At 39.2% G+C, this 27,976-nt stretch overlaps 1 protein-coding gene across 1 annotated transcript; it reads right to left on the minus strand.

Moving 5' to 3' along the window:
- Positions 1 to 27,976, minus strand: ABCB10 (ATP binding cassette subfamily B member 10). Its single transcript, XM_065835700.2, is given in 14 exon segments — positions 1 to 621; positions 1,211 to 1,245; positions 2,775 to 2,818; positions 3,039 to 3,219; positions 4,551 to 4,630; positions 4,901 to 5,110; positions 8,953 to 9,048; positions 11,496 to 11,631; positions 12,396 to 12,542; positions 14,137 to 14,271; positions 16,120 to 16,322; positions 16,669 to 16,869; positions 27,426 to 27,789; positions 27,792 to 27,976. Coding segments are annotated over 14 exon segments (2,229 nt in total). The 5' UTR covers positions 27,897 to 27,976; the 3' UTR covers positions 1 to 329.

Below are 27,976 nucleotides of genomic sequence, written 5' to 3' on the forward strand. Positions count from 1 at the left end.
TGAAAATGATAAGATTGTCATTTAATTAGTCTTAAAATACTGGACTTACTTGAGAATGCAGCACATCATCAGACAGTGCATTACAGCAAACAAGATTCTAAATAGTCTCAACATAACACAAAGCAGAAAAATCTATACACTAAAATGATCTCAATGTGATAGACATTTTAAAAAGTTGCAATAATTATTAAAAAGCTTTCAATAAAAAGTTTAAACACATTTAAGTTTCAAAAGAATATTTTGTACATTTTGGAAAAATATAACATTTACTTTACATAACTGAAACATAAGTTATATTCTTTGTAAGCCTCTGTTACTCATACATCCTCTCATACATTTCCTTTTAATACATCCTCTTCTCTGGATTGTAAATCTAATGCAAAAGTATCACTGTTTTGAAGAAAAGCTTGTTTCTGCATTAGTTTTCTGAAAAGTCCATTTGGATTTGCAAGTAGGTCCTCATGTTTTCCACATTCGAGAATTTTACCCTGACCAAGGACTGCAACAAAATCAGCGTTCTGAATAGTAGACAGACGATGAGCAATAATTAGGACTGTCCTCCCCTCCATCAACCGGTCCAGAGCTTCTTGCACTAGATATTCATTTTCAGCATCCAAAGCACTAGTAAGAAATGGGAAGCAAGGAGGGGAGAGAGAAGGGTATTTGTTATTTTAAGACAGGTTAGTTTTGCATGCATTAGGCTTATTTTGGTATGGTTGGTGAAGATGAACCAATGGAACTGCAGGAAAGCTTTGTGAATATGGTTAGAGCACACATTCAGGTTATAGGCATTACATATTCTCATATGCAAACTTATCCATGGAGAAATAACACTAAATTAATTCAGTGGGAAAAAAAAGTCACACTGCAGTATAATCGTCTTTGTTTTACACTAAGATCTTCATTTAAACTAAAGATACAAAAAAGCTTTAAGTAGATGTTTCAAAATGAAGTTACATATCACAAATTTAACTCCATGCAAAATTACAACACAGTGTACCAGCTATCCTTTGCACTTTGCATAAACAGCTTTTATCACAGGTTTCCTAACCACTTCATACATTCTAGAAAGCACATTCTTTTTGTAGGTAGAGAAAAATAAATAAGGGGCTAGATTATTTGTACGAGGGTATGCAGAGAAAGAAAGAAAGAAGAGAGAATACCTTCCACATCAGATAATTTCTAAGGTTGTATTTATTTTCTTTCTTACCTTGTTGCTTCATCTAACAGAAGAATTTTAGGATTCTGAAAAATAAAGTAAAATTGGTTATAATAACAATTAGACAAGATCTGAATATTTGTATCAATAGATAACAGGATTCATACAGCTTAAAACTCCAAGTAAGTGTAAATACTTCATCAAAAGAACTGAATGTTGTTCAAAGCGTTACTTTTAAGAAGTCTAAATGCTACAAGGACAGAACAGAAACAACACACTTCCATCTTTAGATTTCCCAAACTGAAGTAACAGAACACCATTATTCTACCTGGTAACTATTTGAAAGACATGAAGTAAAGGCAGAAGATTATTTTTAATGCATACTTGGCAGCACTGTCGTCAAAAGTTCAACTTCCTATTTACTGCTCTTATGTGGATTTTTCAGAGAGGCTCAGCTACCCTCTGCTTGCTGTCAGTTTGCTATATATAAACTGTCTAGTAACAAAAAATAATTAAAAAAAAACCAACTACCAACAAGCAGTATTTCACCCACAGACAAAATATGTAGTACTTAAGAACTAGCGTTTAAGAACGCTTCCCAATTAAATTTAACAACAACAAATCATCAGCACTCAAAACCCTAAGAAGCCTCTTCTGATTATGTAACCCAGCCTTCCTTGATTGACAGTAAAAGCTTTAGACTTTATCTGGAAGAGAAGGGACTCCACTGCACCTCTCCCTGCCACATGTATCAATTACTCATTTATTTTTTACAACTTCTTTTTTTTTTCCCCAAATAAAGCCTCTACTCCCATGGAGTGTACTTGACACGAAATGCAATCAGCTTTTAAGTCTTCATGGTAAAAGAGAACTGGTATAATGAAAAAATCCCAGTAATCTAGCAGAACTGGGCATGCTAGGATGCTATAGAGACCCATGCAGCTTAATGTGCACATAAACTTGGTTGGCAGGGTTCAAAATTTCCAGCTGAGCACCAACACTAAACTGCCTTCCTGGGAGGCCCCATGGCTGTCCCTGAACCCAGATGCCCTGTTACTTCTGGTCCTCAGAGGCCTCCTCAAATTTATGCAGCACAGAGCCCTAAAGCTAGACCCATGCCAGCCCTTAGAAAAAAAACTTAAAAAAGACACAACATTGTACTGGAAATAGTATCTTGTCCCAAATCAAAACCAGCTCCCCTCAAAGCCAAGACAGGGTACCTCTTGCTAGTAAACTGCAACCCAGAAAAATCAACCCATAAATGACAGAGATCTAAATGCAGGGAGAGAAGTGTCATGTATGACAACACCATATTCTTAAAGTTGTCTTTCATCCTTGACCCAGTCTTATGAAAGTGAGCCATTTTACAATGATTTACAATCAGTCTTGGCAAGAACCATAGGAAAACATGACTGAGAGACAGGAAGAAGCACTTAAATACATAAATTGTCTTTAGTTAAACTACTCAGCTCTTTCAAACTTTCCCATTAACAAAAAAGATACAATTTTCTTTTTAAAAATATTTTTCCACCCATTCCATTGAAAGAATTCCTTCTTTTTAATCCATCTGGCCTCCCCACAAAGTGGTTAAATAGCTCTCTGGGTGCTGGCTCACCTTGAGCAGGGCTCGAGCAATTGCAATTCGTTGCTTCTGTCCACCTGAAGGAAAAAGCTCAGTAAATTCAAACAGGAATGAGCTGGGCTGAGCAGAATTAGGCACATGTACTTAAGGTGGAGGGAAATGGAGATGAAGGAGGGGTTTTTTAAATACTTTTGGCAGGCTATGACTTAGAGAAAAAACTGGTAACAAAAAAATAATATAACTTTTACTTCACTCTATAGCAATAAGGTGTTTGAAAGAAGCAGTATAAAAATGTACCTGAAAGCAGAATGCCTTTTTCTCCAACTACAGTGTCAAATCCTTTTGGAAAATCTCTGATGAAACCAGCAGCATTAGCTATTTCAGCAACTCTCTGAATCTCCTCTGCAGTCACAGTAGAAGGATCCTCTGCACCATAGGCAATATTTTCAGCAATAGAACAGGAGAACAGAATTGGTTCCTGATAAATTCAAAGACATAACTAATATGGTAGATCTGTAATTACATGCATGCATTGTCTGTATCTCAAATAACATAAATCCCACTTACAAGACCCAGCATAACTTTCTATTATATCCATACAAAAGAACATGTAAGCTAGAGTTAACTGAATTAAAAACAAACAAATAAAAAAACCTCTGCCAACACTAAAATGGCCAGTGAAAACCAATTAAAAATTCATTTGCTTTTCTATCTGACAAAACATAACATAACCCTTAATTCCTACTACTTGAGGAAGAGTTCAGAAAGAGCTATTCATCCACACATCAGAAAACTTCCCTTTGTGCTTTACTATATGTAACTATTTGCAACAATGATGATTCTTAACCTCTACGCAGATTTCATGGCATTTGGTGCATTTAATTTATATTAAAGCTTAGAGAAGAGGACTGCAAGACAGAAAAAGTGATGTAACATGGGAAAATGTCTGAAACAAGCTAAGTCTGCTCTTTTTATAAAATAGAGATATGCTATAGTATGAATACCAGTATGAATCTTCTACTGTTAACTCAAGTGGAATATAAACATTCAAAAAGAAAAATGTTAATGTGCCCACAGGAAAATTGTTTTTGTATAAAAGCCTTTGGTAGCATTATTACATAAAACAGATATTTTGAAATGCAACATATACCCAGTTATCCTTATGCTTTTAACCAGAACATTAACCTAACACTTAATTGCTCTGTGAAGCATCTGGGGAGATGAGGGAAGGAACATGCGTATTTTAAGAGACCATTTTAAGAGGCCATTGAATATCTCTCTGTAATTCCAGAGTTTGGGGCTTGCTAGCGAGTGAGCACTACAAGAGTAAGTGCCAGCAGTGCTGTATTTTCTTGCTTTCCTAATAGAACTGTGTTTCCTAGAAACAACACAGAACACAGAAGGTCAGTTTTCAAACAATTGTGTAAAATATGATTGTGTAACTTCCATTAATACAAAATGTGATTAAATGTTAAGCTTTATGTTACTTTCTTCACCAAATCATAGCAAACATGAAAATGATCATACCCGTACAATTTGCAGTAGTGTGCTTTCCAGTCTCCACACACACACTTTTCTTCTAAGCTAACACTTTGAATTTCTATGATTATGTAAAAATGGACTACAGAATAATGGAACTAGCTCCGAATACTTATTTTTAGAACAGAGCATACACAACAGCAGTTATGGTGAGATGGAGGGATTTCACTGAGAAGACAGATTATGTTGTCTTAGAAAGAAGAAAAATGAGGCACAGCTAGCTGATCACACAAAGTTCCTTCATACACTCAGATTTTTTTTTTTCCTTACCTGACTTACTGTTCCAATCTTTGTCCTGAACCACAGTGGATTTAACTGACGGATATCGAAGCCATCAACAGTGATAGTACCTTAAATTAAGAAACAGTGAAGTCAAGTGTGGACTGGCAAGTACTGAAAAGAGCTGGAAAGTAAAGCTGAGAACAAAGACGTGGGTGGATGAGAAATGTGAAGTTATGCAGATGCCACAACAAGGTAACTATGTGTCCCAGAGGAAAGCACAGTCCATCAGTGGAACAGTCACATCAGGACCTCAAGCACAGGAACCCCAACTCTTCATCAGGTGCATCTGAGATGCAAAGCATCAATTATCCTGAATGAGACCAACACGCAAAACATACCTGAGATAGGATCATACAGCCTCAGCAGAAGGGATACAATAGTTGATTTCCCCGTACCGCTTGGGCCAACCAGAGCCATAATAGAGCCAGCTGGAATGGAAAGGCTAAAATCTTTGAAAATGGATGTTTCTGGACGTGTTGGATACGCAAACTCAACATCCTTGAACTCCAGAGCACCTCTGAATGTATCTTTGCTTAATGTGATTCCCTCTGTATGACAAAGAGTAAAATACAGAAACAAAACTCAGGTCAGCGCTCCTAAAACTTGCTTTACAGACACCCAATAGAAATATCTATCTCCACATTAAATCTAGGGATGGCTGCAAGCCACAATTCAGGACCACAGGGGTTATATTTCAGCCATGACTGAATCAGTGTGGTGCACCACTCCTTCCTGAATGCAATTTCAGGTTGCTCACCAGCAGTGAACCTGCAGCCTATCTGCAGCAAGAGGGAGAATTTTCATCTTACTTATACCTAACAACTAAAAATCTTCACTTCTAGTAGAATTATCTGAATTTTTAAATATATCATAAACAATTTAAGCCTTGTCAATTAGGAGCAATGAAATAAAATGGCACTGTTGAAGGCCAAAGTCCTGTTGCCACAGAACAGATGCAAAAAGATAAACATTGCAAATCACTTACTGCCCTCTCACTGAGCCACAAAAGTCCCCTGAAACACCCTCATCTGCAAACAAGAGCAGTTCCCTCTCCACCACCCATTAACTGGGTGCTTTTAAGCAGAGGCTGTCACCAGAATAAAGCTGCTGCTACATTTGTTATATATATATATGGCCATTCTTTAGATTTTTACATGGAAAGTATATTTAATAAATTCAAGACGACCGTGTATTCAGAGACCGATCAGAGGCATAACTCTTAGGCAACAGTTCACTGAAACTAGCATCTCAGTTTGCGAAATACCACAGGAATCCATGATGAGTGAATGACTGGCAAAGATAAATAAAACCAACTTCTTTCTGAAGTGCAGCATTTTATTTAAATAGTTATCTTAAAAGACTATCGGCACTAGAAAAAGCTTATGAACAGGTAAAACAAAGCAACACAATTTCTTCAAGCCCTGTTAAATCCCAGCTAAATGTAGCCACACAAAGCAAACTAAGTGGACAGTGGTGCTGCATTCCCGAAGGATGGTCTCACTGATGAAGATCCAGTCAGTTTCATGAAAACTGGCAACACCAGAGCAACACTCAAGTAGTGTTTGTTCATGCTACAGACATGTGATTCAAATCCCTCAGTTCTTTTCAGATGCAGCACACAAGTAAGCCCAGTAGCCACAGCACATGGTAATGTGCCCATGTTTGTTTAAACAAGTAATTGTGGATCAGAAGCACAGACACCCACCTGTAGCACTCAAGATTTCACTAGTCCAGCTGGTTCTAGACCAAATAATTTATTTTCCTTCTTTTTCCCAGATTCCCTCCTTTTCTCAGGCTTTCAGTTCAACAGTGGTAGCATAGAAATGGCAAAGGCAAGAGCACACAATTTCAGATTCCTTCCTTGACTTTAATTCAGGGACATACACATTGTAACTTGTTTGTTAGGTAAAACCCCAACAGTCTGCACACCTCCCTTTGGGAAAACAAATGTATTTGCTGAATCCTGTGCTAGCAGCATCATCCTTACTAGTATCAAAGTAACAAGTAATCGTTTATCTTTATTCTCAGTTCCAGTTATTACACAGTCTATTCCATGGCCTGAAACACTGAAATCTACTGCAATACAGGAAGTCTGGGACCACAAGTCCTTCCTCTGTATATTACTGTAAAAATATCTTAAAGCTATATACAGGATTGTGCTTGTTTCTTCTTGGGATTCTAGATACAGCAGAAAAAAAAAAAAAGACATCATAATCTGTTCCTGAGATATTTGTTGTCAGCAGCAACAGCTGAATGTCCACAAAAATAAAACCTAAGTAGCCCAGAGGGTAGATGTTTCGGGTGGGTTTGGACAATAGAGAAACAGTCTCTCAGTTTTATTGTCTGATGAGCCAGAAATCAACTATAATTAGTTTTTGGAGACAAAGGTTTATATCCTTTCCTAGGTATTTAGCTTATACAGAAAGGAAACTTAAAAGAAGCTTTCTGTAAGATGTCTGAAACTTTGTCTGATTTCTGTTCAGTCTATGAAATAAAGATTGTAGTCCAGATGTCACTATTGGTGTAATTAAACAATTCAATACCTTCAGCGGGAAAGGCAATTTCTACCCCAATATTACTGCTTACTCCGTGCTGGGGCCACTGTAACGATGAAGACCACAGAAATAATCTCAACTGAAAAAAAATCACATCCAAATGATGATGAAATCAACAGTTGTACTAAGCCTCTGAAGGTCACACAAACTGCAGCGTGGCACTGGGCATGGCAGGCAGTTCAAGCCAGGCACACTGCTGCAGACAAGAGTGTGTGCATTAGCTGGTTGGTGGTTACCTTCTGGACAAATAGCTGCTATTCCAAGTCTGCCTCCATTCCTTGGAGACAATATTGTTACTTTTCACTATGTAAAGTCTATGCACACTGAAAAGCATCCTACAGACAGGGCCTGCAGCTCTGAAGAGAAATGAGACAGAGGCCAGACTATGACTTGGTGTCCATCAGATTAAGAACTTGAGGAATTCCAGTGCAGGGAGACAAAAGCAGAACAGAAATTTGAAGAACAGCATTTCAAAAGAAAACCTCTGTATCAACCAACTCAAAAGATAAAACTCTATTCCCTAAAGCCAGAGCTCTCTCAAAAAATCTGTTAGGTCTGTTGGATGTTCCTTTCTGACTCCTCCTCTTACAGCAGCCCTGTCCTGGTTTTGTTAAAAAACAAGTTTCTCTTTTAGTGAATTTGCCTGTCAGCTGAAGCCTTCATATTAGCTGCATTTTCCTGGAGAACCAGATACATGTTTTGGTAAGCATAGCAATGGAATGCAAAGTTATTGATAAACATGAATGGGCATCTCAGGAGAGGGGCAACAAGAAACAGGTGACCAAGAAACTGACCAACTGTGTATAACATACATAAATACTTCGTATAAAAGTGGGAGATCATGAGGATCCCATCCCTTTTTCATCCCTTTTGCTTATGGCTGACGTTAGGAGAGGATCTTGCTGATCATCCCTGCGAACTGAGGCCTAGTGAGAGACTGAATCCAGCTCCGGTTGGCGGCAGAGCCCAATCCAGGACTTTGGGTGCCAGCTCTGCAGTTGCTGAGACTTTCAAGACTGGTTTCGTATATTTTGTGTTATTTTCTCTATTCTTATCAGTAGCATTAGTAAAACATTTTTAATTTTTCCAACCCTGTTCTCTCTGTCCTTCTTTCCCTCCCGATCTCCTGTCCTTAGTGGGAAGGGGGGAAAGGGAGGAGCAAAAGGGGGAAGGTGGGGAGGAGAGGAGGTTAACAATACATCTGCCAGGGTTTTATTGTCACCCCGCAATCTAAACCCTCTACAAGCCCTTAAAAGGTTTCTAAATTAGAGGACCATACAAAACTTAGAGGGAAATTACAGTGTTGACAGCTCACCTGGACTCTGCTATATTGCATTCTTAACAACCTAAAGAGCTGGTAAAAACTCACATATGACTTTTACTTAGTGGGATGCAGCTGATTCAATAAAACAGCAATTCACACAGAAAGCATCCTCCATGAGCAGCTCATTGAACTACTTTGATGGAGCCAGGCAAATGTTGTTTATACAAAATATACTTAATACTGGAGGGCATCGTCTAGCTTCCGAACAATAAAGCTATAAATAAGGTGGTGTTGGCATTGTATTTTTATTAGCCATATTTAAATATTATTAAATATTCTGAATTAATTCGAAGAAAAAACCCACCAATTTTACAGCTTCTAAACTTCTGATGAAAGAAATTTCCATCATCTGTTTCATAGTTAGGAAAAGTCAGAAAAATTACCACTGTATCTAGTTTCTTTTGAAAGAATGTAAGTTGGTATTACCCCAAGTATTACACAGCTCTTCTGAAATACTGGTGACCAATAAGATAAAAATCAACCAATGAACAATAACAAACCAAGGACCCACCATTAAATGGCAGTTGAGGCTTCCTTTCAATAAGTTCCCATAGACGTCCACCAGCACCTAGTCCTTTCATTAGTTCGGAATAAAAGGAACTTAGACCTAAACAAAATGCAGAAGAGTATTATGCATCCATAAGGAATGGAAGACACATGAAACATTACATTTGCATTGTACTTTTCATGACCAGCATTGAAGTGTTAGACTTGTAGGGAAACTTTTACTCCAACACACTATCAGGCGTGTTGATATAAATCCTGTGTAGTCTCACTTCAGAGCTACCAATAACCCTTATTGACTATGCTTATTTATATCTGTAAAACAAATCATTCTGAAGAAAAAAAAAAAAATCAGAAAAGTTAATACACTTAAGCTTGTGTATACTCAAAAGCAAAGCAACTCTTTTAAATTCATCTGTCAGGAAGAACAGTATCCAACTTTAGCGAAATAGCCCTGCATACAATCAGCTATATTTACAAAATCATTCTGCAGAACGGAGCACCCTGAATGCCCTTCTTCGTCCAGACAGGGTTATACTACCATGGGAGAGCTTGGCTGTGTCAGCCACAGCAGAGGGAGGGCACAAAACCTAAGGCTGAGCTGATGCTTGAGAAGCCATGTGGAGAACGGATAATGTAAAGAAGTATGTCTCCCTAGTCAGCACGCTTCAAACATTACTGGGGAAAGCAAAAGTTAAGGACAAGGCCTACATATAGTACTGGATCCCAGCTCTTAGCAGCTGTGTCAGTCACCTCGGAGCTGGCTCGGCTGAAAGGCTTTCCAGCTGAGATAAACATAGAAACCAGCCTAGAGCCAAAAATGGCCTAAGACATAAATACAAAATGTCTTATCTCTTCATTTGTGTGTCTTTCAAAATAGAGGAACCAAATTCAAATCTCTGAATTCCACTTTCACCTTGAAATGCATACAGTTTTAAAAGTAATTTCAGGAGGGCAGAAAATGCAAGGTACATTAAGATAGGTTCACTGGTTTATTTTTGCAGAGCAACAAGTGCAGCACAAGGTCATGAGTCTCTCAGTGTAGACAGGGCACTTCATCATGCTGCTGCTGAGGACTCTCTGAAAGCTGCAACACAAGGCACTAGCCACAGTGAGAAGCCTTCTGCTTGGAAAAAAGAGCCAAAGTGTCTACATCCTTGAGCAGGGCACAGGGGAGAAGGCACAAGCATCATAGAGTGCCTTGAAAATGAGACATGGAGGTTCGCAAATTCATAGCCACTCATAAAAAAGCGTTGTATAATATGGAAAGCAAACACTAATTAGAAAATGTTTTTAATTTTCATAACCTGTCTTTAGCATTTGGTGGAAAACACAACGAACTGTTACAACAGAAAGGGGCAAAGTCCCAAATTATGCAGCGAACTTCATAGTTCATTGCATTAATTCCTATGTGTATGGATTATGACACACGCCGAGCTAATAGACTTTGCACTCTGCAGATTTATATGCCGTGTAGACATCAAGGCAGGCAGGTCTCTAGTGGCAAGACACCTCTACTTCAGAGTCCCCATGAGAATGAGCTCTCTGCAGAACTATATTCTTCAATAATCTTAAGCAGAATATTGAAAAAGATGTTTTTAATGCAAATAAAAGTTAATTAAATGATAATTTATCAGTGTTTCTAGCCTTATTTTTCATTTATTTAACATTAGTTTGTCCCATGTTTTCACAGTGCCAGGTCTGTTAACCAAACTTGAATGATTTAAGCAGAGAAGAAAGGGTATGTTAGCTGGAATGGCTGCCACTGGAATGCTGATATCCAAGGAAGGAGGTTTTGTGAATTTTGCCCTCAGGCGGATCTTTATGCTTCCCATGGTATCAGGCTTAGTCTTACCAGAGTACAGATGAGCTGCACTGCCCTGCCTCTATCAGAAGTAACACTCATTTTAAAGAACCAATCCTTCCATCAGTTGTCAAACTTCAAAGTAGCTTATCATCATTTTTGCCTGTAGGCAGTATTGAAGACTGCTCTGTCAAAAAGATGAACGGTTTGTTTCTGGGCCAGTAGATTATAGAGTCTGAGCTTCGAGGAGGAGTCAGTCAGTAAGGAGAAACAAAAGGTTAGCACCAGTGTGTGATATTCTGCTGGCACTGTGTTTACTCTTCCAGCTTAAGACACTCTGTACTGACTTACAGCTAGATTCTACATGTCTTTCTAAATACAGTATATTTAGCACAGACCCACACATTTTGTAAGAAATATAATACCAGTATTATTTATTTACACAATACACCAAGTATCTTAATTGAGACCCATTGAAAATTAAAGTAAAATGTATCTGTCACGTACATACATCGAAAAAATAACCTCTGTATCCCCTTTGGAAAAATGGAAGGTCTTATTAAGATTACGTTATAAATTACTGTTTTCATTAACTCTTCAGAAAAAAATTATGTATGATTTCTTGGGAAGATCATTTGGAAGAGACTTTTTAAGAAAGCCAGATTTTTTAAGAGCTTCTTCCCTCCCACCGCCATACTGACTGTAATGCTTCGAAGTGAAAAAAAATCTAATTTCTCATTCCATACCTCCAATGCTTATTCCAACCCAGAAAGCATACATCAGGAAAGATGAGAGTTCACCAACTGTCATGTAGGCACTGCCCATTAGTAATCCTCCTTTGTATAAGACTGAGAGGACAATTAAGTTTCCAGAAAGGCCAGTCTAAGGAAAAAAAGAAGTCAGATTTTATCAAAAACATCTTAAATTTCATCCTCTAAAATTTTGTTTCAGAATTTTCCTTCTGATAAAAGAATTCACATACTATGGGTACCTGGATTTTTATAGGACTGAGTTAAATTTGAACAAAACCAATTCTAAAGCAAAGCAAGCCGACACAGAGATGTCCAGTGACATTGTGCTGTGCTATCCAACAAACAATCAAAAAGTAAGCAACACTTTTTTGTTGTTCATTGGGGTTTCTTTGTTTTTCTTCCCCACAAGGTTAAAAGGAACACCAAACATTATTCTCAACCATCATTACAGGAGAAGAGTTGACAGTCTGCAGTTTTGTTGCAGTTAGATTAAGCAAAGTCACTGCAAACTGTTATGGAAAAATGTACATCCAACCTCCCCACTCCCAGCTTCATTATAGTTGATGCTCATCTCATCAGGAATCCAAACACTAATGGTGGGAGAAGGTTTCCACTAGTTTCGTTCCCTGAATAGGAGGTGTGGGCTCAGATAAATAGTATCAAGCTATGGGGTGCAAGACAGAAATAGAGGCTTAAACTGGTTTTATTAAACCACTGTATCCTGAGGTGCAGTTTCACAGTAATTTAGACTGATTTAAGTTCAGTCTTCCCACAGTTTTATGTAGATTCAGTTTACACTCAATTTATTTGCAGATTTAAAAGTATCCTCATGAATTTTAAAATAATTGACACTCAGCATAACATCGTCACTTTACTTTCATCAAAAATACTTACTGCTCCAAAGAAGCCTGCCCGAGCTAGTGCCTCTTTTTTAGCCAGCTGTAGCACATAATCAACTTTATTTGTGTACTTCTCCATTTCAGCCACTTCTTGCCCAAAAGCTCGAACTGTTCTTATGTTTCCAATCCGCTCTTCAGCTAACTACATTAAAGTAAAGTAAAGAACAGAACAAATACATACAGACACACAATTTGGAATGTTCATATTAAAGAACATTTGAAAGTTAAATGAATATCACTACACTAATCTCCAAATACATTCCTTTGGACACCAGTGGAAAAATTTCTCATGCCCTTCTCTCCCTACCCATCCTCTCTTTTTTTTAAATTCTATTCAGTTAAAAGTAAACTGCATGCCCAGGCATTTTAAAAAGAACTTCAAGATTGCCTTAAGTGCTAGCAGAGATAGAAAAATATAAAAGTAGGGTTAAAAAAAACACACAGAAGAAAGTGACTATTCTCAATAACTTGAAATTGCAATGTGGGGAGGGGAAACATAAAGAATATTCTATTCTACACTAAATCATGCAAGAAAGCCTGCAGTTATTTCCTGAAACAACTCCACTCATTTGATCAAAGCAACACTCGGAATTAATTGAGCTCAACTACTCATGTCTCATTTCAACTCGGTATTTTATTTTAACTTCTAAACATCAAAGTATTGATTGTAAAATGATCTCAATTGTAACCAATAAGACTAAGTCGTTAATAGATACTGTGATGGTCTTACAAAAAACAAGGCCCCCTTTTGTGAGTAAAAATAGGATATAAAAATATAATTATCCTTCTTCCAGCCCTCGTTCAACCTGAAAATTTGAATGAAACACTGAATTGCTTGTTCATGTGAAGTCCCGCACCGTTTACAACGGCATGAGCTTCCCTTCACCACAGGATGAGGAAGATAAACAGAAGACAGCTAATCTTCCTTCTGCACAGACAATTTGCAGAAGTCCTACAAAGGACATCACAAGTTTAAAACAGCTGACAACTGTGGCTATTTTTACATCTTTCCTAATTACATTTCTATGGTTTTTAATGATGGTTCCCCACCCTCAGCTTCTGAGGAAAAGGTCACCATCACTACTATTCTCCATTTGCACTTTGCAATATTTCAGTGCAGTCAGTGAGCACAATGAGGGCCCCTCTACAACAGCCTCTTTAGAAACAACAGCTTCTCCTACTTTTCTCCCAAATATCTGGGTATGTACTGAGATGCTCAGGAAAGTTTAAAAAACGTCAAGCCTCATAAACATTAAAGAGTTGACAACAAGGTCAAATATCAAGGGTTCGTTCCAGAGAAGGCCTTCCTAGCAAAATTGTCTTAAAAGATGGGCCCATCTAGGATGCTTCTGATGGCTTCAAACTCATAATCATAGAAAAGTGGTTTTTTAAGTCCAAGTATCAAATTACACAGAACTTCATAGGCTGAATTTTTTTTTATGTTCTCACAAAGCTAAAGCCTAACCACCTTATCCTTTCCTCCACTTCCAAATTCCTAAGGTACCTCCAGATTTTATTGTTATGGACAACAAAACCATGGTTGGTTTTGAGATCTATGAATTAGTGTTACTGACATTTACCTTTCACACTATTTAGGTGCAAAACTACAGGCTCAGCATGGCTTAGGACAATGAACAGTACAATTATCTTCAGAAGATCTGGAACTTCAGAGACATTAATCTAAATACAATAGAGCAACTTTGAAGTTAATTAGAAAGCATCTGTCAAAAGATTACCTGTGTTGCTTCTGCAAGAGAATCTTGGGTCATTTTAGTAAGTTTTCGCAAGTATCTTCCATAAATCACAGCCACAACAGCCAAGGGTGGCACAACACTCAGAACAAATGCAGCAAGGCTAGGAGACACAAAAAACTAGAAGAAAAAGGTATGTGTCAGGGGTTAGTGTTCATATTAAAAATAACCACTGGGATACTGAAGAGCAACTTTCCTCACTAGAGTTTTCTAAAACTGGTAGGATTGTAATTTAGTGCTGCCATGCTGTCTTTTATAGAATCATGGAATGTCCTGAGTTGGAAGGGACTCACAAGGATCATTGAGTCCAACTCCAGTCCCTTGCATATGACAACCCCACAGTTCACACCATGTATCTGAGGGCATTGTCCAGTCTCTTCTTGAATGCTGAATGAATACATGAATTTATCATGTTTTATTTCTTCCAGGCAAAATATCCATTTCTCCACAGCACTTGGGATGTATCCCATGGTTAGAACAAAGGACTATAAGCAAAGCAGTCTGGATTTTATTTCTCACCGATTCGCTGTGTGGTCTTAGCCAAGTGTCTTAACCTGCCAGTAAACAGGCCTACCAGGAAATCTCTTGGGGATGCTGAAAAGATGTAAGCTATTATAATTTCTAAAGTGCTCTCACAACTTTTAAATAGATAGCGTAATACAGAAAGTTTGAGAAGAGAAATATCATACATGGCTTCTGGGTAACCGAGGAACAGACAGAGTCACCAGTGCTCCCTACACCCACAAATGCTTGTTACCTGGAATAATGGATTTAATTTACTGTTGCAAAACCTTATCACTTGTAACAATCATCATCACAGCCCCTAATTAGGTTATTTTCGTAAGATTTATTGAAACTAGATATATATGTGCTTTAATTTCATCTTACTTTCTGTATTGAAAACAAAAACCTCCGGAAAAATTCAAAATCAACTTGACAGCCTTTGTAATTATGTGATAATAATCTCTTCTTTCTGGGCAACCTTTTAACACTGTATCATGGCATCATTTTTGAGCAGAATGCCTTATACAAAGTTATTTAATCTATGGTAACATAAAGCCTTAGACTCTCTTTGCTTACATAAATAGAGAAAGCCATAACTCTTACCACTGATAAAGTATTAAAGCTTTAAAGCTTCATAGTGAAAACTTCGTAACAGTTTCTAATCACATCAATTTTGGAAGCTTATTTTTATGAGGAGACTTTTTGCTATCTGTTTTTAACACCAGGTAGACAGCAGAAATCATCACACGTTCAACAAAGACAATTGCAACCAACGTATCTTTCCTCAGATAAGCATAATGAAATTAATGCCACCAAAAAAACACAAAACCAAACAAAAAACCAAAACCAACCAAACAAAAAAATCGAAGGAAGGCAGATTTTTATGCAATCCAACTGACGACGAAGGAATACTAACTGGTGCACTGCACTGAGGCCTTCATTAACACACTTCCTACCTAAATATATTCTTTACTGATAGACTAAAGCAGAAAGACTAACGCTTTTTGGACAAGTCCTCAGCAGTAATTTGATATTTAGTGCTGCCTTTGCTCACTTAGGCCTGAACCAGAATCAACCAACTTCAATAACTTTTACATCAGGCCCTTCACACCCTATTTTACGTACAACCATGGGAACATTATCACTGATTTTAATATCTTCAGTGAAAACAGAGTAAAGCTATTTGTCTCCTATACTTTGCTTGATAAATTTGGGCAGCAACAGCAGCTCGTTTCAAACCTTCTTTCTCCGTATTTTGGCATTGTGAGTAAACATCAAGTGGCTACAGGCCCATCATCTCTTGCAATGCAGTACATAAAAGTTATTGCAGGTAACCAGTGAAATACACTTGTATCCAAGAACACACAACAGTGTCTGGACTGAACCACATTCACACTTTACCTAACAGAACTGAAACAAACTTGAAACTACATTAAAGGACAAGCAGGGAAGCGAGCACCGTACCATCATTCCGACCCCCACAGACGCTTGTGCTCCTGCCCTGAGCCCATCTGAGAGGTTTTCAGTCACGGAACGGCCCAAGAGGGCTGTATCTGAAGATAAGCGGTTTATCAGCTCTCCTGTTCTGGTCTTGTCAAAGAAAGCGGTTTCTTGCTTCAGAACAGAGGAGAACATGGTTGTTCTCAAACGTTTCACAATTCTTTGTCCTGTCAGAAACAGAAGCTTGACTAAACATGGCACATAAGACTTTACACAGAAACCAACAACAGAAAAATCACAGAATTATGCAGCACTGAACAAATAACATTACAGAGTTTTAATTTACCAGAAGACAGTGAGCTTTAAGATGTCATGTAACAGTAACTAAAAGTGAACAATTATTCTGGCATACTTACCTTTGCACTATTAGCTTACCTTTGATCTGGTAAAAAAAGCTACTGATTCCAAGAGTATCTCTCAACCAGTGCCAATAATTTATTTCAGATCATTAGATATCCTAACTCTGTGAAAAAAAAAAGACTCTCTGTACCACATTCTTCCGTCTGTTCTCACCTGCAGTCTGCATGAGGTAGACACGAGTAGCATTAGCAGCAGCACCACATAAAAAGATTCCACTCAGCAAGGCACACAGGCTGGTCAGGCTGTCAGTGAAGTCTTCACCAGGATTTGTATAAATAATGTCAATAACTTTTCCCAGAAAGAAAGGGGCTGACATGGTAATGACACTGGAAACTGTCAGAAAACCAACAGCAGCTGCAATCAACAAGGAAAAGGAAAGGGAAATTATTCTGAATTTGCAAGATCATTAATAGTACATATGAAATAATTTTCCACTTGAAATTTCTATTAAGCTTGATAGGGCCAGTATTAAATAATCAGCATTCCATTAGGCCCAGTTCTAAATGGGATATTTCAAGTGTCTGTACAAATTAACTTAGGTAAGGCACATTTTAAGACCCTGAAAGCCTCTGTATAGAGGCACAGTTCTGGAATCACTTCTCTTGTCTAACCTTCACACCACCATCCAACACAGTTAACTTTTCACAAATGTCATCCTTAGAAAGCATTAACCATTACCAAATTTTCCATATCTCACACACAATCCTTCAACTCTCATTTGGTTTGGGTTTTATTATTCATGCTTGTTACCATATTAGAGCTTCCAATTGTCTATTTCTGAGATAGCAATGGACTGAAGTAAAGATCTGACCTGAGAACTCTAAACCACACAGTTTTACTCGAGGGAGGGAACCATTTGATTTACTCTTGACTGGCAAAATTCATATACATTTGTTTTGGTTAGCTCTTTACTATTGTTGGTATAAAATAATAATAGCATAACCTTGAATTAGTACATTTGCTGATGAGCAGAGCTCCTGAATTCCAGTTGCAAGATCACCCATGAAACAACCTGTGTAACGGTTTGAAGCTGTATCAGAGAGTAAGAAAATCACACTGGACCAAGACTTGGCCTTTTGAACTTCAATCTGCAAAGAAATTTCTTGAGCCAAGAACACAGCTTGATTCTGAAATGGCAAGCCAAACTTGGAAGGCTGAGAGCTAGAAAAAACCCCATCTGAACAGAAAACTGAACAAACCTGATATGAAAACCATGGAACCACAACAAACAATGCCATTTATACAGTGTAATTTTCCAACAGCCAATCCCACACCTAGAGCAACCATCCATAGGATTGCTACAAACCACTAGCAGATAATGCCTTTAAAGGCAAAAGACAATGTACTGAAAATCCTCAAGCTGCCTGAGTTTTAGTTCCATTCTACTGAGCTTTTTGTGTTACTTCCATGATGAAGACAGCGGAGAGCCTCCCAGCAGTGCACTGCTGTCAGTATTTCTAACATCTGTGTCAGCTGGTTTGGTGCCTCTTACCACCTCCACACACATGTGGAAAGCTTTGTTTGAGTTGTAACTTGAAGTGTAAATACAGCTGTGCATTTATGATGCTGAATTCAAGGTACAAAAAATACATACCAGCCACTGCCTAAAGCAAATGCTTCTGTGCACCTTCACCTGCAGTGCCCCAGAGCAGTCTCAGGAGAGCTCCACACTCTGCCCAAACATGCTTTATCCCTTTATTCTTGCCACTGCATCCAGCCTGCAGCCCACAGTTCTTATTCATTATTTATTTGTGATCTTCCCGTTGCATTACACTCAGGCCAGCAATCACGTGAGAGATCACAGAATGACAGAATGGTTTGGGTTGGAGGGGACCTTAAAGATCATCTAGTTCCAAGGCCTCTGCCATGGGCAGGGACACCTTCCACTAGATAAGGCACGTGGATCTTTAATTTGAAGCTATAGAAACTATAAGAAGCCAGAGTAGAAATGGAAAGACTTCGTGCTGCAAGCTTATGTGATCCATACCTTGCACACATCTCATAAGCATATTATTTACCAGTTAAAACTTCATAAGAATGAGTGACCCTATTAACAGGCCGGTTGCATTGGTGTGAAGCAGCAAAGTCCAACAGAAGCCAGGTCACCTCCTGTCTGGAAAAGCTGGTCTGTGAGGCGGGTGGAGATGATGGAAAGTGTTGCTTATAAGCACAGTGCTGCATGGCAGCTCAATCTCCACTAGTCCAGACAATTTCTCAGTTATGGCTGGAACAAGACATATGAATTGCATATATAAATATTAACTGAAGGAAGAGGACTGTATGGCTAAAAAATCCCATATGTGTTTGTCTCATGGTACAACCTTCCTGGCTTGGATTTACCTTCAGCTCTTCTTTATTCAAATTAGTGTGGGTTTCACTGTAAGTAACTTCCAACTATCTTAACTAAACTAAAAGCAAATACTAGTACATAAAACAAACTGAAGACTACTAGACTACTTAAACATTACTAAAAGTATCAATAATACATCAGAACAATGCAGTCTCAAAGATGAAAGCTTATATAATCCAGATGTCTTTTTAAATTTTTCCCTTAAGCAATATATCTGTCTTTATTAATTTAATCAAAAACCACATGCAAAATAAGGTTCCCTAATTGAAGCTCTCACTTTGATTACACCAGCAGAACAACTAGAAAACAGGACAGAAGCCAACATGTTGCTCTTTTTGTTGTTGTTGTTTTAAACCATTGACTAATTGAAGAAACAGGAATCAGCAAACACTCACTCTATCTCCTCATCCCAAGAAGAGCTGTCACTGTGATAACTGGTTAAAGGGAGGAGTGCGATGTGTTCAGCAACCAGATATGAAGACCCTTCAGTGACAATGAAGGTTGTTACTGACAGAAAAAAGGTCAGAGTAAACTGTATAGTATTAGTTTCACATAGGTTACTCTGTTACCCAGAAAATTATGTCAAACAATAGCTTTATTTTGGAAGCTTTATTTTTTAGAGTAAATATTCTTGTAGGCTGTGAGGTGAAAACAAAGCAAATATAAGGCAGATCAATGGAACTTATCAAACCAGGGCTATGACAAAGTGGTAACAGCAGCAAAGACAAAGCAAGCCGGCTCCAGCAGCAGCTGCACAGTCCTCTTGGAAACATTATGCAAACATTTTGTTTGTCTATTTGCACAGAAATCCAGAAGGATGCACAAAGTGATGCCTTCATCACTATTAAGATCGACATGCTCTTTTTCAAGGCTACTATGAGCTTGCTTCATGACAGAAGATCCGCAGCTTCATTTCATAGATGTATTTGAGGGCAAGGAATTGATCACCAACTGATAAACCAGGATGTTTACAGTCAACAACTAGACACAGCTATCAGAAACCTCCCTTCAGAACATGGACTCCAAAGAGTCATAACCCAATTTTGTACATACACAAACACGACCAAGAGAGTGAAAGGCTCTCATCTTGCTGGTTCTTACAAGAGCATCCTTCTCACCCAGTACAGTATGTGGAAGTGTAGAAAGCCAAAAAATGGCTTGCAAGCCTGTCAGGGGAAAGACTATTTTAAACACAAATACAGAAAGATTTGACCTCAGATGAATTAAGATCATTCAAGCCCATCAGGGATGAAGGACAGAAAAATAAGGTAATGATGATGTTTGGCAGTGCACAGTAACACAGCAACAAGACCGAATAGCTGGTTTTCACTATTCAGTAAGATTACGAATTCTACCTCCCTGAATATTTTAAGTATTTTACTGGTTTCATTTGAAGATCAGTGCTGGCAGATCAGAAAGCAAGCTTTGGATTTGTGACAAGCACCCTTCTACCAGTAACTGAGTTATCTGTGCAGTTTCATTCTAATACACAGTGACTTTTTTAGCTTAACACTGAATTTCCACAAGGGCATCTGGAATGATGAATGAAGTCTACTACATTCTATCATGTGCGTGCACAGGGATCAGGCTCTTTGATTGTTCTTTTATGAGAGAAAGATCCACTGATAAGTTTTATGTTCATTAGTTAGGCAAAGTCCATTTCCTTCTGGAGAACCCTTGCCCACAAGGAATTTGTTTTGGATTAATATAGGGAGGTTGAATGACTGGTATCAACCCTGCAAAGAGTCAATTTTGAAAATATTTGTTTCAAGATAGAATCTTTTTCCAAAGCACACTGTAAGCAATTAAGTATGTTCTGTACAATTCTAGGGTAGGTATGACTGGTGTGATTTTCTTTCTGAGTTAAAGTAATTTCATACATGTTATCTAGACTGAACCTATTACCGTGCAAGAAGAACTTTTTGGAATTGTCCTCCTTATGTTATTAAGAACAACTGCACTGCTGTGCTCAGAAAAAAATACAGTTCATGTCTTGACAGCACAGTTGGATACTGTATTCCTGGTGTATTTTGGAAAGCTGCTAGTTTCTTGAATGGAATTGTCTTAATTTGTGTGTATCATCAGTTACTGAGTCTTTCAAGTTACTACTTCCAGTGATGATCAGTTTTTAGAAAATGTTTATAGGAGTATTCTATAGACAGTTGATGTGATACTTGAATCTGTGGTGTTTTTTCTTTTGTTATTTTTTTGAGCACAAAAGAGCAGTTCAGGTTTTCAAATGGCAACAATACAGTTGCACAACTTACTGAAAGTATTTTCAAGACAGCTGACGAAAGGGCTGGCATGCCGTGGGTCATCTTACTGAACAGGATTATACAACAGTTTGGAGAAATTATCAGTTGCGGAAAATTGCTGTGGCACAGCATTAAACAAAAGAGACAAATGATACATTTGAGATAATAGCTCATGAACAAGACCAGTGTCCGGGGTTTGGAGGACACAGCAAGATACCAGCACAGGAGTGAGTCCCAGAATGTCAGCTGGTGGCATCTTTCATGCTCAGTACATTTAGACGATGCAATTTCCGTAAGAAGTCTATCACCTTGAAGAAAGTCTGTTCTTTTAGTCTTTCGGTGTTCAGGATTGACAGAAACCACCCTCGGCAGCTCCTCAACGAGGCTCCTATGATCAAACAGGACAGACCTGCCAGGAATCCTTTGCTATGAAGGAAACAAAATCTCAAGGAGCCTTTGCAGAGCAGGGCTATAGAGGGTTTGTCGAAGGAGCTTTCAGAGAAGATAGTTAAGAGAAGTGCCCTTCCAGGCAGAGCAGAACACAGGGATTTGGGGAATCCCAAGAAAGGGAAAAGCAAATAAGCCTGTCACTTTGCACAGGAGAGGAAGAGAAGGCACACAGCCTGACAGGAGCCCTACGCAGAGCTGTGCGAAACCTCCGCCTGGGAGCAAAGGTGGAATGCTATCTCTAGTCTATAATTTGTTATTCAATACAAACAGTACCACAAGCTAGTCTTTTTAAGACATCCAAAGAACAGCTTATCACAAACAGGCCTGTTCAAGAACCCATTGATTTTTTTCTTTTTTCACTTTTTTTTTTTTCTTGCCATTTGGAGAACTCATCATCCACGCACAAAATGTAAAAGCAGTTCAGAGTGGAGGGAAGGGGAATGCTATCATTTTTTTTTTCTAAAAGCTTACTATCCCATCAAAACTCACAATAAAATTATGGCTCATATAGCCAGGCTAGAATCCTCTGAATATTTTCAACAGTTTTCCTGGACTATTTCAGGAGAAGGCACCAGTCTGTAGTTCAGATACAGCAGAAGTAAACAGCTCACTCAGAAAAGCAGGAAAACAATGGTAAATTCTGTATTTTATCACAACATGTTAAAATAGCATAAACCATTAATTACATACTCTGGGAATTCAGTTGGAGATACTTAAACCACAATTCCTTTCAAAGACAAAATATTTAAAAATTTCTATTGTGTTTTCTCATGATATCGATTATCCTCAGCTGTAAAAATCAGCCAAGTTTCTAATCATCAAATGTTGTAAAGTAATAAATTAACTCTACATCTTCAGGAGAAAGCACAGCTTCTTTTTCACCATGTGTTTAAAATTGAAGCATTTAATTTGTTCATATTTCTCTTGTGTAGAAGAGTCTTTATGTCAGACCAATCTTGCGATTATTTCTTCTATCTTCACAATTTACACAAATAGCGAAGCAAAAACATTCTGCAGAGAAAACAAGCTGTAAGCACCCAGCCGATCACAGTGGTCAGCAGCTACTGTTTCTGTGTTGTCTTATCCAAGTAGCTTCGTTAACAGTTCACCACCAATTTAAAATAAGGAACCGTCACCAATTAGCCACAGGAAAGCAAACTTTTTCTGATGAAGCTACAAGGCTGCTTGGACCTTTTGTGAGTTGCATTCCAAAATCAGAAGAATAACTAAGTGGGGAAACAAAAAAAACATGTAAGCCTATTTGATTTCTACAAAAAGCACACTGAACATGAGAAAACAATCAGTACATTTTCCCTATCTGTACCATATATACAGGAATTACGATTTCAAATTCACAAGAACTGCCTTCAGGAAATTCAAGAGAAGTGTGGTTGTTGAATTGCTTTGAGATGAGCATAGCCACTCTACAGTAACAAAAAACAGTGGCCACATACATGGACTTGAGAGGTGAACCCAAATTTTGGCCAGGAATTTCCCAGCTAGAGGGTGACAGCATACAAGATTGATAAGAGCAGGGTTCAATCCGGCTTCCAAAGAGAAGAAGGGTATTCTAGTGCCTGTGAGCCCTCCCTCTGCTCCCACTAGCATCCTTACCACTATGCACGCTACAGAATTAATTTGCTTTACTGTCAAGGGTGGAATGGGTGTATGGAAAATGATTTTTCAGAGATAACACATGGCTGACTTTCCATTAATTTTTAAATCGAGGCGGGAAAAGCATGTCCTTAACGCTGTGTGGATTGCCTGCTGATGTTCAAAGTCTTGCCACAAAGCTTGGCAGAGCAAAAGTTTCAAAATTAAAACATTTAAATGTTACTACAAACTCAATACATATTATCTGTCCAATTTAATTTCCTAACATAACTGAAATTTTCCAAGATACTTCTACTCAAGCACTTAACATAAAAAATGTCAGGTTGTATAAGTAACCAAAAGCATGACTTACTAATAGTAATACAGCTGATGTGTTCCACATTTCTATCTGTATCTTGTACAAAATATTCAAATTGCATACTACCCCAATCAAATTAATTATAAAAGTAGTTTCTGAACTACATTACAAAGAATACACCTAAAAAAAATTCAGGTAGTCTTAAGTACAACATTTTCATTTTGGTTTAATTGCCTTTCTTTAAGAATTGTTTTCATAGGCATTTATTCTTCATTGGAAACTACAAAACATGAATAAGAAATACCAGATTGCTGTACATTTAAGGACAGGAAAGTACATCTCTGGTGTAACTTTAAAGTACAGAAAAATCAGATTATGAACAACGCAGTGGTCTTCCAATTTCATGGCAAAGTTTAACCTATAGGAAGATAGTTATTACAAATTATATCCAAAATTCTAAAATTTATGAAATAACATCTCTTGCACATCTCTAGAGAAGACCTGTGTACAAAACAAACCTTCTTTCTTTGGCTCAGCAGGCAGGAAGTGTTACACAGGGAAAAGACACTCATTGCTATTGGATTAAAAATTTCAGAGTTCCTTGTGCTTACTTTACAATTCAATACAACTATTGTTTTCTTTGAGTGTGGTTTGGATAAAGTGCAACAGAGAGATTCTCACAGGGACAAACAAGGAGGCAGGAGGAAATAAGAGGCATCATTTTGAAAAGACATTTTTGCGGTCTCACACACAGAGCAAGATTTAATAATCTAAACAATGGCCCTGTCCTCTTCCCTGGGAATTGAATTTAACTGAAGACACAGGTTTACCTGAACTGCCTGCACAGGATCAGCCAAAGAACTCCTAAAATTACTTTTCTCCTTTGTTAAACCTGGGAGGTTTTATAGAATTTGCAAATTTACAAACTCCTAATGTCACTGCAGAAAACTCTGGCCACTAACAGAATTCCCATCATAGTATTTAGCCATCTTTTTACCACTGTTATTATGAATAGCAAAATTTAACAAAGATGTCCTGTTTAAAATGTTTTCACAGCTCTACCCAACTCTAGAAGTAACTGGAGAGGAAACATGGAACATATTATGCTATTTTTTTTTCTTTTTCTGGCAGAAAGATATTTGGTACATCTATTTTTATGCCTAAGAGCCTGTGGAGGGTCAGACTCTCCTTCAGCAAGGAGAGCATTGCAAGAGATGCTATGTGCCAGCATGCTGGGACTCTTGGCCAGAGCTCATCGCTTCTTCCTTGGCCAGCAGATGGTAAAGAGGCCCTGTGTAAAATAAGGTGCGACAGTCTCTTTTGGTGACAGTCACACCCGGAGCAGGTCACCTTCACCTCTGTACCTGCATCTCCTCAGCTGACACCATCTCCCCACCACACCAAGACAGGTGATCATAGTCTTGCTCAGCTTCCTCACAAATCACCCTCTGCTCCACAGACCTTCACTGGCATCACTACAACTACTTCACCATCTGTGACTGTGAATGTCAATGTCCAACTGCAACGATCAGAATATCACGACCTGTGCCACATGAGATCACAGAAAAGGTGTGTATCACTCCACAGCAGTAATGCTATACACCTGTATTACCAACTATAGCTTATATATAACGCAAAAGATCTGGAAGAGCCAAACTTTCTTGCAAAACAATACTGCAGCTGTGAAGCCTCTGAAGAGATCCCACAGCATTTGCTTACCATTTATATGGACTTGAAGAGGAAATTAAATTATTTACCCTAGGTTCATTGTTTCACACAGTGAAATCACCAGCCTTCCTCTTTCTTTGAATGCAGGAAAAACAGACACACTGAGTTCTTAGGACTAGTTTCTCAGTACAAATATGTAACAGGAACAAAATGCAACATATTTTAACATCTTAGATACAACTGGCAGATGTGATTTCCCTACAACCATTTAAAAGGCATTTTATCCATTATTTGGTATTCCTACACTCCATAATGATGAAAAATATCTACCTTGTTAGCTTTTCCATCCTCCCAATTAATTATAATTTAAGAATGAAAGTTTTCCCTTAAGTAGAGTCAACAAGAAAGAAAACTTTTACATAAAGTTACTCCTCTCCTAAAACCAAGACCAATAGAAAGTTGAAAAGCAGTTATTACGTTTGCACATTTTTTCCATCCTCAGTATGTGATATTATCAAGTTGTTGTGTTGTGGGTTTTTAAAAAACTTTAATTCAGGCCATTTTGTTATCTCAAAAGACAAACTTCCATGCATCTGATTTTTAGTAACTGTGGCAGTCTATTTACTTAAATAAACCACCCGCACACTGCACACATTAAAGATACTGAGCCCTATTTTAAAACACAATTACAAACAAGTATACCCTGCCCTGCCTGCGATAAACAAGCTGGCAACAAGTGCCCAGTAAAGGAAACCAAATTAACTTCTCAGTTTGTTAGGGACCTTTAGCTCTTAAAGCCATCCTTAAAATAACTGATTCATGTGTTTCCATTTCAGTGCGAAAATCAAAGGACTTCACTGTAAAATCAGCAGGTAATCTATCTGATCATCTACTCACTTCTTCAATAAAATATGCATAGACTGAGCATTAGTTAGTGGCAAAGGTTTTTTTTTACTTTTTAGCCCACAAGCCAATGAAGAAAAATATGCCTGACCAAGACTGAAGCCTCACTGAACATTACACCTTTTCCTCTGTCCATCCAGCCCTGTCTGATCAATTTTCTTCTGCTTTTATTCTGCACACCCAAGACAGTGATATTAGCTGCTTGAAACATGTATTCACAGCATTAAAATAGTTCTATTTTCTTATAAAAATTAATTTGGATCCAAATTATTTGGGCTATGTAATGCCAACATGTAACAAAGCTCTATAACTATCCACTGTGAATAAAATATTTTACAAAGTATTTAGTCTTTCTCAAAACCACCTCTTTATTTAAGTCCACCTACCTCACCTCTTTTGAACACCATTTACCCATTCCATGAACACTACCCAAGTTTTTACAAAAGCCTACAGGCCTCACACTGCCATGATTAATATGGGTGCTGTCCACCAATAAAGGTGGGGTTAAAAAAAACCCAAAACACGACAACAAACCACATAATAATATTATATTGTTTTCTTACTGACAACTACTATCCTATTATCCCAGTGAAATGTAATGCCAAGAAAAAGAGTTTCTATTCTTTGTAGATGGTATCGCTCTGTTAAGGGCGCAACTTATACAACCACTGTGTTTGACTTCACCATATCCACTAAAAATAAATAAATATTTTTTAAAACAACTTACAAAACTTCTAGACAAGCAATTCTTGGGAGGTAGAACTCTAGTATATCTAACGCATTAAAAAAACAAAACAAACACACCCCCCAACAAAAAAAAAAAAACCACACCACAAACAAACGAACACACACACACAAAAAAAACCAAACTACTTAGGATTCCTCTTTTTACTTTGTTCTGTATAGTCTCAGGCCTGAGATTACGGCAGGCTGCTTGTGAAGCAGCACTGAATATGCAGAGAGGCATTAACCAACAACACTACTGGCAAAACAGGGAGTTCTGTAACTTAAAAAACTTTTGCCTTCCCTTCGAAAGAACAATAAACGAAGAGGTGGCAAGGGGGCGGGAGGGGGAAAGCACGATTTTAGCTTTCCACACCTATCAAATGCTCGCTCCAAGATTTCACGTTGTTCTCTCATGCTACCAGATGCGCGGGTTCGGGAGGCACATTCCACCTTCTCCTTCACCCGACCTGGAGCCGCTTCAGGCGGCGCTCCCGCAGGGCAAGACCCCCACCGGGCTGCGCACCCGGCCCGCCGAGCACCTCGGCCCCGGGAGACCCGCCGGGCGGGGCGAGGGGAGCCCCTGGGGGCCGTGGTGCCCCGCCGCCCCCTCCCCACTCGGACAAAGCCCCGGGGCGGCCCCCGGTACCTGTCAGTCTCCAGCGCTCGGGGTGCGCCAGGGCCAGCAGCCTCCGAGCGTGGGAGCGCGGCGGGGCGCCCGCAGGCCCCCGCGGCGGCACCGGCGGCTCCGCGCCCGCAGCGGCGCTCAGGGAGCGCGGGGCGCTGCCCGCCGCCGCGGGCGGGAGGAGGAGGCGGTGGCAGGACGGCGCGCCCGGCGACGGCAGCAGCGGCGGCGGAGGGGGCGGCCAGCACCTGCCGGCCGGGCGCGGCGGGGTGCGGAGGCCGGCGGCACTACCGCCGGCTCGAGCCCAGGGGGGCGGCGCCGCCCGCCGCAGGAGCGGCAGCAACCAGGGCAGGCGAGGCGCGTAGCCCGCCATGCGGCCAGCGCGGCGGAGCCGAGGCGGCGGCGCTGCTGCTGCTGCTTCTGTAGCCGGTCCCCGCCGCGCGGATCTGCGGCAGGAGGAGGCGCCTCCGAGCCGCCGCCGCCGCCGCCGCCCATGGGCCGGCAGCCGGGGACCCGCGGTGGCCCGGGCCCGAGCCGGCCTGCGGCGCGCTGATAAGGCTGCGGTTGTCGGCCTC

Source organism: Patagioenas fasciata, chromosome 3, assembly GCF_037038585.1.
Source record: "Patagioenas fasciata isolate bPatFas1 chromosome 3, bPatFas1.hap1, whole genome shotgun sequence".
In the NCBI taxonomy this organism is placed as follows: Eukaryota; Metazoa; Chordata; class Aves; order Columbiformes; family Columbidae; genus Patagioenas; species Patagioenas fasciata.